The sequence below is a fragment of the Panulirus ornatus genome, chromosome 21, assembly GCF_036320965.1.
Source record: "Panulirus ornatus isolate Po-2019 chromosome 21, ASM3632096v1, whole genome shotgun sequence".
NCBI classification, from domain to species: domain Eukaryota; kingdom Metazoa; phylum Arthropoda; class Malacostraca; order Decapoda; family Palinuridae; genus Panulirus; species Panulirus ornatus.
Genome location: NC_092244.1, coordinates 13,917,678 through 13,935,592, shown reverse-complemented (window position 1 = coordinate 13,935,592; position 17,915 = coordinate 13,917,678). Strand labels below are relative to the sequence as shown.

At 38.6% G+C, this 17,915-nt stretch overlaps 2 protein-coding genes across 2 annotated transcripts in view; one reads left to right on the top strand and one right to left on the bottom strand.

The window, feature by feature from the left end:
• The window catches only part of LOC139756380 (uncharacterized), a 127,445-nt gene that overhangs the window by 8,262 nt on the left and 101,268 nt on the right, over positions 1 to 17,915 (top strand). The gene's annotated exons all lie outside the window — the stretch shown is intronic.
• Positions 1 to 17,915, bottom strand: part of LOC139756382 (heparan-alpha-glucosaminide N-acetyltransferase-like) — a 42,505-nt gene that overhangs the window by 3,967 nt on the left and 20,623 nt on the right. The window contains 9 exon segments of the mRNA XM_071675779.1: positions 1,350 to 1,533; positions 4,160 to 4,252; positions 7,414 to 7,609; positions 8,953 to 9,074; positions 12,182 to 12,305; positions 13,589 to 13,726; positions 14,486 to 14,593; positions 17,035 to 17,075; positions 17,078 to 17,221. Coding sequence (XP_071531880.1) covers positions 1,350 to 1,533; positions 4,160 to 4,252; positions 7,414 to 7,609; positions 8,953 to 9,074; positions 12,182 to 12,305; positions 13,589 to 13,726; positions 14,486 to 14,593; positions 17,035 to 17,075; positions 17,078 to 17,221 — 1,150 coding nt within the window.

Sequence of the window (17,915 nt, the reverse complement as noted above, 5' to 3'; positions counted from 1 at the left end):
AGTCTCAAACCCTCAAGAGTCATCATAATGCAAAGGGTGATGAGGAAGTGAGGATTGTAGCCCCAAAACACACTCATTACAAGCTCATAGCTTACTTTATGAGCACACCCATCCCTCACCCTTCACTCATGTAGTCATTCCAAAGCAACCTAAAGGGAAGAAGGCTTAACTTCGCATCTTTGTCACTGAAAACTTATATATCAATAAATGTGCAAACAGGAGTGTGTGACTGGAGATCAAAATCATCTAATGCCACAATATCATTTATTCATGAGATTCGATAGAAGGCAGTGGCTGCTACCATGCAGGATAACCAGATACGGGAAATAATTCATAACAAATATCATTAAGTATAATAACTACATAGCAAACTAACACTTCAGTGGTTGTCAAATTGCACTTCTGTAACTGAAGTTGCTGTCTTCTTTTGCCTCACCTACATGTGGACTGCTAGCATTCTGTCCACAAACATACAATCTCTCCTTCACAACACTGAACTCACAAAACTCATTCTTCATAACTCTAGATTATCCTGCAGTGAGTACTATGCACTAGCCTTACCTTTTGACAAATGTTATGAACAACAGATAGAATTAGTAGGTAGGAACATTAAGCAGGAATTTTTGGTAGAAACGTTAGGTTGAAGTATTAGGTAGGAACATTAAGCAAGAGCATTAGGTAGAAGTAGGATGAAACATTAGGCAAGAGCATTAGGTAGAAGTAGGATGAAACATTAGGCAGGAACATTAGCGAGAAGTAGTTGGTAGGAACATTAGGTAGGAGCCTCTGGAAACACTGCACTGCAGTTGCCCTCTATCAGTAACTGTTATGGGTGAGGTACTAAAGGTTAATAAGCAACACTGGAGTTCACCAGTTATGAAGACTTGCTGTGGCTATCCCCTTGAGGGAGTTCCAAGAGGGATAGGGCATCGGAAAGGGTTAATTATTAGTTGGATCAAAATGTCCAAAATCTTTAAATTTCTAAATCTATTTTGTATATTATTTTAATTCTAATTGTATAACCCCAGGATCCCTTTTAATGGGCTACTGAAGTTTCAGATCTGGAGTGTGAAGTTCCTTAATGAGACTGTACTTCTTTCTGTCCACTGACAATGATACAACCTCATTGAAAGTGACCATCATAACTCATACTATAACCACATGAAGGTGGAGTCTGGTAATGCATTCAACATTTTATTAGGAAATCATACATTTCCACATGATGTACATGTATTTCTGAGGTGAAATAATTCTTCTTGATATTTTGGAGAAAAACCATAAGAGCCAGTCCAAAAATCTAATTCATAGTAAATAAAAACAGTTATGATGCAGTCAATTAGTGCACTTACCAGCATATCTGAAAGGGTTGCCACTCCACCAGTGCCACTTGTCTATCAGCAGATAACAGAGGGACAGAAGAAAAAATGCAAAGCAGGCTGTGGTGAATACAAAGGATAGTGACCACAGGTTCTTGTTCACAGGAATCAGACCACCTTCCTTCCGCCAACCACAGAGAAAACCAGCCATCAGCCCCTATGAATATATCATCATAGTGTGGAACTTACAAAGAAGAGGGTAATTTTTTTCTGAATGAGCAAAAGCAGACTTACATGAATGTGTGAATATAGTACCATCTAAATAAGAAAACTGGTTAGCAAATATGACTAATGAGAGATGCATGCTAAGAGGAATCTGAGTCTGAGTGAGAAAATGCAAAGCATAGGAAAAGGGTTCACTTTGAAGCTGAGAGAAAAAAAAAAGAAAACTACCTTCTCCATTAAGAGACAAAGCACCATCCTAATCTTTAAAACAGAAATAACCATTTATATTTATTTAATGTATGTATGATTCATGGTGAGGTGCCTGAGGATTGGCGGAAAGCTTGCATAGTGCCATTGTACAAAGGCAAAGGGGATAAGAGTGAGTGCTCAAATTACAGAGGTATAAGTTTGTTGAGTATTCCTGGTAAATTATATGGGAGGGTATCGATTGAGAGGGTGAAGGCATGTACAGAGCATCAGATTGGGGAAGAACAGTGTGGTTTCAGAAGTGGTAGAGGATGTGTGGATCAGGTGTTTGCTTTGAAGAATGTATGTGAGAAATACTTAGAAAAACAAATGGATTTGTATGTAGCATTTATGGATCTGGAGAAGGCATATGATAGAGTTGATAGAGATGCTCTGTGGAAGGCTTTAAGAATATATGGTGTGGGAGGCAAGTTGTCAGAAGCAGTGAAAAGTTTTTATCGAGGATGTAAGGCATGTGTACGTGTAGGAAGAGAGGAAAGTGATTGGTTCTCAGTGAATGTAGGTTTGCGGCAGGGGTGTGTGATGTCTCCATGGTTGTTTAATTTGTTTATGGATGGGGTTGTTAGGGAGGTGAATGCAAGAGTTTTGGAAAGAGGGGCAAGTATGCAGTCTGTTGTGGATGAGAGAGCTTGGGAAGTGAGTCAGTTGTTGTTCGCTGATGATACAGCGCTGATGGCTGATTCATGTAAGAAATTGCAGAAGCTGGTGACTGAGTTTGGTAAAGTGTGTGAAAGAAGAAAGTTAAGAGTAAATGTGAATAAGAGCAAGGTTATTAGGTATCGTAGGGTTGAGGGTCGAGTCAATTGGGAGGTAAGTTTGAATGGGGAAAAACTGGAGGAAGTAAAGTGTTTTAGATATCTGGGAGTGGATCTGGCAGCAGATGGAACCATGGAATCGGAAGTGAATCATAGGGTGGGGGAAGGGGCGAAAATTCTGGGAGCCTTGAAGAATGTTTGGAAGTCGAGAACATTATCTAGGAAAGCAAAAATGGGTATGTTTGAAGGAATAGTGGTTCCAACAATGTTATATGGTTGTGAGGTGTGGGCTATGGATAGAGTTGTGCGGAGGAGGGTGTATGTGCTGGAAACGAGATGTTTGAGGACAATATGTGGTCTGAGGTGGTTTGATCGAGTAAGTAATGTAAGGGTAAGAGAGATGTGTGGAAATAAAAAGAGTGTGGTTGAGAGAGCAGAAGAGGGTGTTTTGAAATGGTTTGGTCACATGGAGAGAATGAATGAAGAAAGATTGACCAAGAGGATATATGTGTCGGAGGTGGAGGGAACGAGAAGTGGGAGACCAAACTGGAGGTGGAAAGATGGAGTGAAAAAGATTTTGAGTGATCGGGGCCTGAACATGCCGGAGGGTGAAAGGCGTGCAAGGAATAGAGTGAATTGGAACGATGTGGTATACCGGGGTCGACGTGCTGTCAATGGATTGAACCAGGGCATGTGAAGCGTCTGGGGCAAACCATGGAAAGTTCTGTGGGGCCTGGATGTGGAAAGGGAGCTGTGGTTTCGGTGCATTATTACATGACAGCTAGAGACTGAGTGTGAATGAATGGGGCCTTTGTTGTCTTTTCCTAGCGCTACCTCGCACACATGAGGGGGGAGGGAGTTGTTATTCCATGTGTGGTGAGGTGGCGATGGGAACAAATAAAGGCAGACAGTATGAATTATGTATATGTGTATATATGTATATGTCTGTGTGTGTATATATATGTGTACATTGTGATGTATAGGTATGTATATTTGCGTGTGTGGATGTGTATGTATATACATGTGTATGTGGGCAGGTTGGGCCATTCTTTTGTCTGTTTCCTTGCGCTATCTCGCTAACGCGGGAGACAGCAACAAAGCAAAATAAATATATAATAAATAAATGATAATTAAGCAGCATTGCAATACAACTACTTACTGATGCATCCCTCATTCTTTTCATATTAACTCTTATAGAGCAAGCAGTGTCAGTATGTGGTGCTTATCATTCAATTTCAAACAACATATGTTCTACACATGCAGATGATCTAAATAGAAATGTCCTGATGATTTAACATATACCTGTAGGAGGATGAATCTTCATGCATAAATGTATCATAAACAAGTAGTTGTATAGTTATGAAAAAGATATGCTTCAGCTACTGGGATACTTAGGCAAATAGAATCATTCAACATTTATTTTGGATTTACAGCACAAAGTATATTACTGTAACAATAACTCTGTCAAAATGTCAAAAATGTTGATGCAGCATCAAATCTAAGACAACCAACAGCTGACAAAAAAAACTTTGTACTGATAGCAACAAATGATAGTAAGAAGGCACTTGTCAAGTTATGGCACTGAAAACAACTTACACAGACAAGTCCCCAAATATTCCAGCGTTTAATACGTGACTTATGGTTCCCATACGTAATGATAATGCGTCCAGCTGCTGCTCCAAGCTGTACCTGAAGATATACAACAATACACTATGCATATATTTTTTGGTGATATAAATCATAAACACAATGGAATGCAAATGGCAATAGACCAGTGGGTGCTTTCATGGATGTTCATGATAGCAGAAGGCAGTAGAAACAGAGAAGTACTCTGAACTTTGAAAAAGATTCTAACCTAACTATTCAGTACTAATGAATTAGGCAGTCTTTTTTATTTCAGGAAGGTTGTTCCACTGATATATGCACCTTTGAGCCATCTGACATGTAATCATCAGCATGTAATAAGCCACAAAACAATTAAGTTGGTTGGAGTTTGAATGGAGAGAACCAGAAGTGGAGTGTCTTAGAAACCTGGGTGTGGCCATAGCAGCAAATGGAACCTTGGGAGCTGAAGTTTGCCACAGGATTGGAGAGAGGAGCAAAAGTCCTAGGAGTATTAAGGAGTGTATGGAAAGAAAGATCTCTCTCTGGGAGGGCAAATATGGTTGTGTTTGATGGCAAAGTAACCCTGAAGGTGTTGTATGAATCTGAGGAATGGCCCCTAGATAAGGAAAAAAGTAAGAAACTAGGTGGATGTGAAGGATATGAGATGTTTGATGACAGTTTGTGATGTGAGCAGGGTTGATCAAATAAGAAATGATGGAGTAAGGGAGAGGTGCTGCAGTATGATAAGTATGTATGAGAGCTGAAAAAGTTACAGCAAAACGGTTTGGACATGTGGAGAATAAGACCAAATGGAGTGTAGGTGTCAGAAGTGGGAAAATAAAGAAAAGGGGAGGCCATGGAGGAGGTGGAAGGAAGGAGTGAAGGAGGCTTAAAGTGAAAGAGGCCTGAACATGCAGATGGGTGTGAGGTAGGTGCAGGATAGAGCAAATTGGAATGGTTTGGTGTAAAGGGGCGATTTGTTGCCAGTTGACTGTACCAGAGCAAATGAAACCATCAGGGAAACCATGGAAGTTCTATGGAGTCTGGATGTGGTTAGGGGGCTCTGGTTTCGGTGCATTATACATAACAGCTTAGGAGTGGATGTGAGTGAATGAGGCCACTTCTTAGTCTGCTTCCAGGCATGACCGCACTAACATGGGATATGGCAAACAAGTTGTTTCTTTATTCTAAAGAAAACAGTTATATACTAGTTGGTATTATATTTTAGGAGTGAGAATGGAATCTTGCATATTATACACCTTTTTGTGATGATATACAGTGTCCGCAAAAAACCTTGTCTGCTCTCTATCTATTTTCAAAGGCAATGTTGCACTTGCAATTTAGTACTTTATCGTCTCTACTTAGGCCTTGATGACCATCTGTAGATATCTGGGCATGGAATTGGTAAGGCTTCTGAATCTAGGTCCATGTTTTATGTCCACAGGATCTTAATCTCCTGAATGAGGTGTTGCAGGAAGTAAGTTTAACTTTAATCAGGTTCTAGTAGTTCTTAAGTGGTTTAAGGTCTGGGGAGTTCCCAGTCCCCACTAGCCATGTATTACTTTTCCCGGATAAATCAATTTCTCGCCTTGTTAACCTTATGGCAGGGAGCACCATCCTGCTTGAAGAAATCACACCAGGTGAACCTCATAAAAAGGAAGCAGATGGTCCAATAACACCTTAAAAGAATGCACTGCTGTCCCTTCACTATAGTGCTTTTAGGTAAGAAATAAAACTCCCCTAACCATTGCACCATAAAAGCAACCCCAGGTCATCACTCTATCTGGGTGTTTCACTGTCTAGCACCCTCCAGCCTCCTTGCCTTACTCCACTGTTGCTCAATCCAGACCTTGTATTTCTTTGCAAATGGGAGTCATTTGCATTTTATATCCTCTAAGTGGGGGTTTGGCAACTGGCTTGTGGGAGGGAATGTGAAGGTCTTTTTTCACACATTCTGAGCACCCAGCACATCTAGAAATCTCACATGTACCCACATTTTTTGCATCCAAGTGAGAATTAAGCCTTTCTCCTTAAAAAGGAAAGAGCCAACCATTGCGAAGCATAACTGGAAAAAAACAGAGTCTAAAAGTGAAATTCCCAAAATGAAGTGGCAGCCAAGAAAAGTAAAGAACATCATTTCCTAAAAATAGCCAGAAGCATAATGAGGTGGGTTCCTGGTACTCACACTCGTTTCAAAGACCAGATGTTCGATGATTTCACCCGGAGAGCATCATATGCTTGTACCCACAATAAAACTCTGCTGGGTATCACCTTTGAAATTACATGGAGGTGGACAATTTTTTTTTTGGAAACTGCATACGGGTGACTTAGGCATATGATATTTTTTCACTTATGGCTGGAGAATGCTAGTGATCTCTGTTTTTAAGTTTTTTTTTTTCCGCTGTCTCCCACGTTTGCGAGGTAGCGCAAGCAAACAGATGAAAGAAATGTCCCAACCCACCCCCATACACATGTATATACATACGTCCACACACGCAAATATACATACCTACACAGCTTTCCATGGTTTACCCCAGACGCTTCACATGCCCTGATTCAATCCACTGACAGCACGTCAACCCCGGTATACCACATCGCTCCAATTCACTCTATTCCTTGCCCTCCTTTCACCCTCCTGCATGTTCAGGCCCCGATCACACAAAATCTTTTTCACTCCATCTTTCCACCTCCAATTTGGTCTCCCTCTTCTCCTCGTTCCCTCCACCTCCGATACATATATCCTCTTGGTCAATCTTTCCTCACTCATTCTCTCCATGTGCCCAAACCATTTCAAAACACCCTCTTCTGCTCTCTCAACCACGCTCTTTTTATTTCCACACATCTCTCTTACCCTTACGTTACTTACTCGATCAAACCACCTCACACCACACATTGTCCTCAAACATCTCATTTCCAGCACATCCATCCTCCTGCGCACCACTCTATCCATAGCCCATGCCTCGCAACCATACAACATTGTTGGAACCACTGTTTTTAAGTGGTGGAATCAAACTTGACCCGGGAATTCCTTTGAGAGCAGGAACCATTACATCATCAATTGACGATTCGAGGAATGAACAATGCATCATCTGTGGACAATTATCGCAGTTTAAGGATTAAATTACTGTGGTTCAGTAACTATGAAAACTTCCCCTGATGGTAAATGCAAAAGAAACAACTGACTGGATTAAATGATGAACAGTTGGCAATGCAAGATAAACATCTGATCTTTTTATGAAGCTTACCATAAGCACTGAAGTAAAAGCTCCCATGAATCCTTCAGGATCATATGGCATATCACTGTTGTAGATGACAGCACAAGAGGGATGAGGATAAACATGTGACCTTCCAAAAATCTTGATGTCTATGTACCCAGCAGCACCTCCAGTGCAGTTTCCATGCTGGCCTCCATTGTACAGTCCTCCAGGACCAAGGTAACCCCTGACAATATGTTTCATTTTAGTGACACTATAAGTAGTAAGGTTTCCTAGCTCCAAATTTCTCTATTTTAGTTCCTGTTATTGTACAGTAAAAGCTAGTGAAAAATAAAAGTATTCCTGGCATCCAGCTCTTCATTCCAAGTTCTTGTCAGTGGTGTGATCCTATGACTATCAATTCTTTTATTCTCATTTGTATCACTGAACAGCAGTATTACTGTAATTGATATAATGTTCCTCATTCACAATTCACCTGATTTTATCTACATCAGGTGCAAGTACCATCCTTAGGGAATGATTTCAATGTCTGGGATCCTAGAAAGGAAGAATTACACCATTCTATCTAGTAGATATCTAGTAGAAAACCCACTGCCAGACAGTCTGGCTTTCCTCACTATTCCACTGTATTTTAAAACTGTATTTCAATTCTGTGTCAACTACTGATGCTCAGTTTTAATTATCTTACTACTCATTTCTGTAACTCCTAGCTCTTATAGGTATATTCATGTCATTCATAACTTTTCTTCTTTTCTTTCATACTATTCGCCATTTCCCGCATTAGCGAGGTAGCGTTAAGAACAGAGAACTGGGCCTTTGAGGGATTATCCTCACTTGGCCCCCTTCTCTGTTCCTTCTTTTGGAGAAAAAAAAAAAAAAAAAAAAAAAAAAAAGAGAGGGGAGGATTTCCAGCCACCCGCTCCCTTCCCTTTTAGTCGCCTTCTACGACACGCAGGGAATACGTGGGAAGTATTTGTCATAGCAAATACAAATATGATTCAAATCTAAGAATAGGGGGTAATAATATGTGCTCAGTACAGAAATTCCAATTGTTTTAGTTAGTCACTCAAGTGACTCTCCTCTAATGTTAGCACTGAAATAATATTTTCACCACATAGTAATTTATAGAATACACAGAACACAGTGTTAATTATACCCATGATACTTTTAATAGGACAACTGTAGCTGGCAAACTTGCCATTTCCTGCAATGCCAGCTGTGAAACAAGTTGCAAAACTTGTCACTTTGACTTTTGGCCTAAAGTGAACAGAGCATAGTCATTTCTTGTCAGAGTAGGGTGGTCTACAAAATTTCATTCACCTTTTTTACCTGGTAAATGGAAATGCAAAACAGACAAACAAATGAAGAGCCAAATGAATGGGACTAGAAATAAAACTTCCATGAAATGGCTACACTACCATATCAGGTCAGTTTACAGTATGTAATAATTTTGTAACCCCATGAAGCTTTGTTGTTTCACAGGTTCTGATGGTAAGTACAGGAAAGGATAAGAATGAATTAATGAAATGGAAAACAAAGTAAAATACATTGGCACCTCTAAAAACATACGTGGGACATCCTGGCACTGGAAGGCTGAAGGTTATAACTGTATGGATCACAACCAAAACAATGGTGACAACCCACTGTACACTTGATCGTACTATGTCACGCATTTTCCAGTACCATACATACTGAAATAAAAAGTAATGATTAGGTATCAGTTGGTTTCTGACATTTCATGAAATTCTTATCACACCCAAAACTCATACCATCATTGCAAGTTCAGGGGTCTATCATGTTGCACTCAGGAGGCTAAAAGATGTGAAAGTAAAACTGTTTAATGGCATGGTACACAATATATACAAAATTTTCCAAAATAACAGAAATGGGTTATTATTCATAACATACTAAGCAATTATTAATTCCCAATTTGTTGATTTTTTTCCAGTTTCAATTTTCCCCCCAAATGCCTTGATAAATCCCTGATGGTTATTAATTATTTATAATTCTCAAATTTCATTTTCCTTACTTTCGTGTGCATCTATTTTTCCTATTTCCACATTTCTATCTTCCTCTTTGTTTACACTTTTTAAATCAGACTTCTTCTTCATTCAGATATCTCTATGTTGGCATGTGGCCAGTTCCAACCAATATGAGATTCAAACCAAAACACAATTGGAAATTTTATTGGAAAGTGTGACAGGAAGAGATCCTTCCAATTTTGCACAATGTTGCACTGGTCTGTGTTCTGAAAAACAAAGTTTTACGTAATGTTTCTAGAAACAGGATTATTCACGGATAATTCATTAAAAGTATTTGCTTGACCTTGATATAAAGGGACTAATAGTCTTTGCATTTTCTTCATGTGGAGGTAGTCTGCTCTAATGCTCTACCTCCTTCTTCCTCTCTTCATACCATTATTTCTATACACTAAATCTCTTTCTAAGGTGAAGATATTTTAAGTTATGTCATCACAAAAATTATTTAACACTGAAAAGTTCTATCACATCTATCATCTCGGAGTTCTGTGCTTTTTCAGAGAAATAATTCAAGGTCTTTGAGTCTTCGTATAATTTTTTCTCAGTGAAGGGATTAATTTTGTTGTTCTTTGAAGTCACAATTTCATTTTTATCCCAGAAAACATTTGTTGCCTAATTAAGCAGCATATTCCAAGTGAAGTCTTACTAAGGCATTATGAAGGGAGAGTATTGTTCATGTCTCGTTTTGTAATTTATATTTCTAGCTGTGAATCCTTGCATCCTGTTGTCTTTGGTCATTGTTGCTAAGCATTGTTTTTTTCTTTTTGGTCATTACTAATAATCTTTCTAAGGCCTTTCTCTTCTTTTACATCTACTGATGGTTTACCATGATTTTTTTTAATTGTTTTATATTTTTCCAGTGCCAAATTGCATTACTTGCATTGGATTATGTTGAAATTCATCTACTCTGTCTCTGACCATTCGCATTTTCAAACAATTTGACAGTTATATCTTAATGTGTCAACAAAATTCTGCTGGTGAGTTGTCTCCAAATTGTTAATGTAGATGAAAATTGGGGGTTCCTAGGACTTTGAGGTACACTGCTTGTTACATGAAAATTGTGGAATAATCTAAGACTTGGCTGTGGATGAAAGGCTTTGGTTTCAGTAATAATACATGATGTCTAGAGACTAAATGTGTTGTGAATGGGCCATTGTTCAGCTGTTCTTTGTGCAACCTTATAAAGGCATGAAAAGTGATTATGTAAAAAATACAGAAAATGCAGTATGAGGAATCCATTGGTAAGATTGAGAGGGAAGAGATTGAGGTGCTTATGTGTTAACTAATAATATGCTTTCACAAAATACAAGATAACTTCACAAATTTATTTAGGAGAATGAATAGAAACACCCATTTCAAATAATTCTGTACTAAAAATCTTAATCCCATTAGTAAAAAATTTTTTTTTTTACCAATCTTCATTCTGTGCTCACACACACACAGACACTTATTTATTTATTTATTTAGCTTTGTCGCTGTCTCCCGCATTAGCGAGGTAGCGCAAGGAAACAGACGAAAGAATGGCCCAACCCACCCACATACACATGTATATACATACACGTCCACACACGCAAACATACATACATATACATCTCAACGTATACATATATATACACACACACACAGACATATACATATATACACATATACATAATTCATACTGTCTGCCTTTATTCATTCCCATCGCCACCCCGCCACACATGAAATAACAACCCCCTTCCCCCAAATGTGTGTGAGGTAGCGCTAGGAAAAGACAACAAAGGCCACTTTCGTTCACACTCAGTCTCTAGCTGTCATGTAATAATGCACCGAAACCACAGCTCCCTTTCCACATCCAGGCCCCACAGAACTTTCCATGGTTTACCCCAGATGCTTCACATGCCCTGGTTCAATCCATTGACAGCACATTGGCCCTGGTATACCACATTGTTCCAATTCACTCTATTTCTTGCATGCCTTTCACCCTCCTGTATGTTCAGGCCCCGATCACTCAAAATCTTTTTCACTCCATCTTTCCACCTCCAATTTGGTCTCCCACTTCTCCTCGTTCCCTCCACCTCTGACACATATATCCTCTTGGTCAATCTTTCCTCACTCATTCTCTCCATGTGACCAAACCATTTCAAAACACCCTCTTCTGCTCTCTCAACCACACTCTTTTTATTACCACACATCTCTCTTACCCTATTATTACTTACTTGATCAAACCACCTCACACCACATATTGTCCTCAAACATCTCATTTCCAGCACATACACCCTCCTCCGCACAACTCTATCCATAGCCCACACCTCACAACCATATAACATTGTTGGAACCACTATTCCTTCAAACATACCCATTTTTGCTTTCAGAGATAATGTTCTCGACTTCCACACATTCTTCAACGCTCCCAGAACTTTCGCCCCATCCCCCACCCTATGATTCACTTCCGCTTCCATAGTTCCATCCGCTGCCAAATCCACTCCCAGATATCTAAAACACTTCCTTCACAGACACTGTAAATAATAAAAACCTTAATCTATAACGACACTTAATTGCACCACATCCTAAATAAACAAGGGCAAACTTTCAATTAGATTAGAATGTTTGTTTTTGTAAGGCTTCTAAGAAAAAGAATCATCAGTTCTTAAACCAAAGTGATTGCTAATTGTTCACTTATCTTAGCACATGGGATTAAACCTGTGCCAACTCAAGTTATAAATGCAGCATGCTACTCTTTATTGTCATAAAAGTAAAAACTGATAGAGTAAAACAACCTCTTGGGACTCCTGAGGGTTCATGAAGTAAACCTCCAATAAAGCTGTGATGAAGTAGCATATAGAAAAGCGCTGCAACACACCTAGGATCCGGAATGTAGGCATATAGTTCTTACCATTCAAGCTGAAAAAAAAAAGAATCTGTTCATGTATACCTTTTGCACAACAAAAACTTCACATGTTCATTCACAATGGTCTTGGTAAAACCTAATCAGAATACCTAATAAGCACATGTCATGACTGCTCATTGAATATCCCTGAAATTGACATATTACCAAAAAGTAAAAACAACATAAAAGAAAGCACAGCAAGAACCAGTTGGACTACTAGCTATTTTCCTAAAATGGACAAAGATGTCAAAAACAAAACCTATGCTGCTGCTCTAGAGAAAAAGCATAAACAACAACAGTATAGCAGTTCACAAAATAACTTATGTCCTCAATACATAAAGGAGAATTTTAGTATATTCCAAAACAACGTACATGCAGAAGTTTGACATTACTTATAATGCAAGTCTTTGAAAAAATTATTAACCCTTTCGGTACAATTTTTCTTTTTCCCTACCCATAATACACACACACATACACAAAGAAATCAACACTTTTTTTCTAATTCATTAACAGATGCGCAAAAATATCAAAAATTTTATTTTTACTTTTGAATTGAGATCCCATATTCACATAACTAGAGAATACACACACTCCTCTCTATTTATACATGATGCACAGCAACTGTAGTTATTCTAAATATATCACATTTAAATTTGTGACTAATAATATGATTTTTACTTATTGCAGTCATACATCTTGCAAACTATTCACCTTTCAACAAAAAGCCAAAACTATCTTTCCAAATCTTTTTTAACCTTTCACACTTCTCTGCCTCCAGTCAAGAGTTTCTGTATTCTTTAACTCTGTCTTAAGTATCTTTAATCAGTATACATATACCTCCTGTCCTCTTAATCATCTCCTATACCTCCTATCCTCTTAATCATCCATCTCTTTATATTCACCATTTAATCCATTCATAGTTCAATGAACCACATGACTTTACATAACTTTCGTTTGGGTACAAAAGTTCAACAAAATTAGTTTATACTGATGGTGCACTTTCTAAACTCAAAAGCACAGTAAAAATCCAATAGAGATAAAAGTCAAGGGACAATCCCTAAACCCCCCTTCTTTATTCTTTATTTTCCCCTCTTCTCCCAATACTTCTTTTGTTCCAAAAATTTCTGTCTCTAAGCTCTTTCACTCTGCTTCCTTTCTCTTATGTCCTTCTCCATTCAGTTTTATTTTTCATCCTGTGCTTCCTCATCATCCCAAAAAAATGAACGTAACTTATCACCCCACCAAATTAACATAAGCACTACCTGCCGGAATGACAAAATCATCAATGCATTCTTACCTGTTAATAATAAGGCCCAAAAAAAAGAGGATTATACATCTCTTTGTTATCTTAAGAACCATCTGGGATCTCTTTGTGGTCCGCTGCAGCTGGGAACGGATGGAGAAGATCAGACTCACACCCATTATCCACAGAAACCTAAGGAATAACAATTGCATTTACATATTGAGACACTAAGATCCTATTATTTGTAAAAACCAAAATGTTGGGTAAAAGTTTAGATGTAAAAGTTTTGGATGGTGAGGAACATCTAGGCAACTGGGTTAGACCTTACATCTTTTCATTACATGAACAATACACCAAACTTACTTTTGTGATCTCTTAACTTCACACAATTTTTCTTACCTGCTCTAATGTATATTTTTTCCACAGCCTAGCCAAATTTGGCAAGGTATCATAAATGTGAGTGGACCTTATAGAAAAAATAAAATCCCACAAGAACCTACACAATAGGATAAAAGTGTATTTACTCCATCATTAACAAAAGATTTATAAGAACCTACACTTTAGGACAGAAAATGTTTGGTTAATATTATACAATTCATTGATCCTTTGGTTGGTTCTCCAATCAGTTTGTCTAGTTTGTCTAAGAAAAACTTTTTACATTGTCAAAAGAGTTCCCTTTTGTACATGTGCTCATCTGTACCACTGGGAGTATCCAGAAGTACCCACTTCAATTTTATCTGGAATCATATGTGGGTCCAGGATTCCCTAAGTTTTGGGACAAGTTCTTTAACTATTCTGCAAATTTCAATAGTTCAGTATCAAGTGGTTTATGAAAGAGTTCAGTAACAAAGTTAATCTGCACCTTAAAAGTTTTCAAGCTTACAGCTTAAAACTTAATGTGACTCAGTGCATATACATACAAACACTAAAACAAAACAAGATATATCTTACCATGGGAAAACAAGGTCAGCAACAGTGAGGCCATTCCAACGAGAATGTTGAAAGAAGTAATACTTGCCACCTCCATAGTTGACGAAGATCATGATCACTATGGCAATTCTGCAAATGAAAATTTATCATGAAATTATAATGAACACCATTAATGTTCCCCATCTTGTTACAGCATTTTCTCAATAATTGGGATAGACTTTAACTTGACATTAAAAAGCATACCATTTAATATTAAGAACTCCTCAATTGCCTTGCAAATACCTTGTACAGTGGGTGTAGGTGACTTCCTAGGCACTGCAGAAACCTTATCAAGGGTTATGAATTGCAAGGGATTTACTGAGAGGAGGCCAACAGGCAATAACATCATTTGCTTCACCCTCTGAGTCATCTTTTTCTGCTGTAGGAACTGTTACTACTGGAGGGGTACTGTGTTATTTTGCTACTGGAAGGACTTTTTTTTTTTACATGTTTTCTGTAGATGTGAATCATGTCATTTACTCCTCTGGATACTATCTACTCTATCTATATCTCTGACGCTTGTTCCAACTGGAACTCCCACAAAGGGGTGGCTACAATAGCAGAGTTTTCATGACGAAAGAACTCCAGTGCTGCTTCTTAGCATTTAGGCTCACCCTTAACAGGCCACTGGTAGAGGGTAAGTCTAGCACAGTGTTTGCAGAGGCTTTTATCTAATGTTCCTAATGACTACTTCTACCTAATGCTCCTACCTACTGCTTCTACCTAATGTTTCTACCTAATAATCCTGCCTAAATATTCTTACCTATTACTTCTGTCTACTGCTCCTACCATTTTGCCCAAAGGCAGGGCTAGCACATGGTGCTCACCACAGGAAGATCTAGAGTTATGAAGAATGAGCTGCATGATTTAAATGTTGTCAAGTGTTACATATGACACAGTGATACTGCATGTCTGTGGAGAGAATGCCAGCAGTCCACATGTTAGTAAGGCAGAAAGAAAAGACAGATGCGTGGGTCAGAGGAGTGCAACTTGACATCACTAAAGCACTGGCTCACTAAACATGTCACTAACCCTCCTCAGATCCAGGCAGGTAGTACTGGTAATATACCTCCCTGGTCGTTGGCTGCCTACCGGCTACTTTAAGGCAAAATTTTCAGTTTGCATCATACCAGAAAGAATGTGCAAACTTGCTTCAAAATGTGAAAAATCTTCAAGCAACTGCTTTGTTGTCAACTGTTATAACTTTCTCCTCCACCTCCCCTGCAGGTCATTCCAGCTTATTATGATCCATCCACTGCTAAAGTCCACAAACATGACCAAGAACAACAATCCAGCAGATATTAACTTTTAATCCCCTTTGTGGTGAAAAAAGAAACTCATGGGATGATGGATTTACACACAGAAATACACAAAAATAGCATAGGGGTACACAAATATACCTAGCTTTGTTGTAGCATGTTGGGGTGTGAATAAGATGCAGTAGAGCCTGGCACTAAACAGTCTTATACTATATCTCCCCACCTCACAATATAGTAATGATGGATACAGAGAACTGTTTTTTCCAATTACTTTTTGTCACACTACACTGATTCATCACAAAAGCATGCCAGTGGTGGTGAAAGAGGTGGAATAACATTTACAGTGAACTACACTTTTATATAGTTCTCATATTCTCCACTTTTATATGTGCCATAAGCTTTATATACAAGGGCTAGTCAAAAAGTATGTGCAATATGACTGTCAGTTGTTCCCAGCATTGGCTACACTGCAGACATTCATAGCCCTGCAAACACAGCATAATGACTGCTGCAGGATGGGAATGAGGTGTTTACACCCATCCTGCTAGGGCAAGACATAATCACCTCACTGTACAGATACTTTGTGAATTTTAGTTGGTGTCCGAGTGTGAGTGAGTGTGTGAAAGGAAGAAGTAGAGAGTAAATATGAACAAAAGCATGGTTAGTGGGTTTAGCAGAGCAGAGGGATAGGTTAGTAGGGGTTGGAGTTTCACTGGAGAAAATCTGGAGGAAATGCAGTGTTTTTAGGCCTGGGAGTGGACGTGGCAGCAAATGAAACCATGGGAGTTGAAGTGATTCGTAAGATGGGTGAGGGGCGAAGATTCTGGGAGCATTGGGGATTGTGTGCAAAAAGATGTTATTTGCAAGGGTGAAAAATGGGTATTTTTGAAGGGATAGCTGTCTCAGTGTAGTTGCATGTATGAGAATGTGTTGAAAATGAAATGTTTAAGGACTATGTGGTGTGGTTTGACTGAGTAAGTCAGAAAAGGGTAAGAAAGAGGTGTGGCAATAAAAAGGGTGTGATTTAGAAAGCTGAAGATGGTGTGTTGAAATGGTTTGGATGCATAAAAAGAATGAAGAGAGGTTAATGAAGAGCATTGTACAGCAAATTATTATGGTGGACTAAGTGATTCCTTCTTATAGCAAGTTTCTTTATATCACATGTTTTGAAGTGAAAGTTGATGTGCTTCAGGCTTCTTTTCATCAATTACACACATTCCAAGCCAGTTTTTTTAATACAAAGAGAAAAAAAAAAAGCAGTCTTCATATTACCCCCTGAAAGTATCCAGTGACATAAGACGTCCTTTCTTCTGCTTGAGTCTGGAATGGTGCACTGTGATTGAGACCCTACAAGCAGTGCTGATGAAGATGAAGCTTGAGATTGTGAGGATGATTGACCCTCTTCAGAACCTGATTGGGCTGATAGTAGATGACTATGTTCATCTGCTGATGGTGATGCCTGAAATGTTGTACCCAGGTAAATATTAATTAGCTTTAAGTTATTTACAAAGTACAGCAATAATATAATTTACAGATATATCCCTTAAAATATTTTAAGTAAACAGATAAGAAAAACTGATAGATATGAAGACAGCAGATATAAACATACAAAAAAGCAGGTTTACAGAAAGCATATGTTCTTGTGATAAATTTAATGTGTGGTACACTTCTTGAAATTACCATATGAAAGGACGTTGCCAAACTCCACCTCCTTGTGGTCATAGAGTTTGAAGTCATAGCTAGCAAGGCTGTATCATCATCAGTTGACAAAAATGAGTACAGTCTCATCAAAGACATTTCTTCGAATAAGTCCATTATACCTAATGATCCTGCCTAATTGTTTGTACCTATACTTCTACTACCTGTAACTCCTACCATCTTATTGAAAGGCAGGGCCAACACTTAGTGCCCTGCAGGAAAATCTAGAGTTATGAAGAATGAGATGTGTGAGTTAGGTGTTGTCAGGTGTAATGTATGACAAGGAGAGACCATATGCTTGTGGACTGAATGCCAGTAGTCCATGTGTGGGTTAGGCAGATGGAAAAGATAGCTTCAACCAACGAAGTGCTGGCTCACTACACAGCCATCACTAACCCTCCCGATATTCAGGCGGGTAGTACTGGTAATATGCCTCCATGGTAGTTGCCTACCTA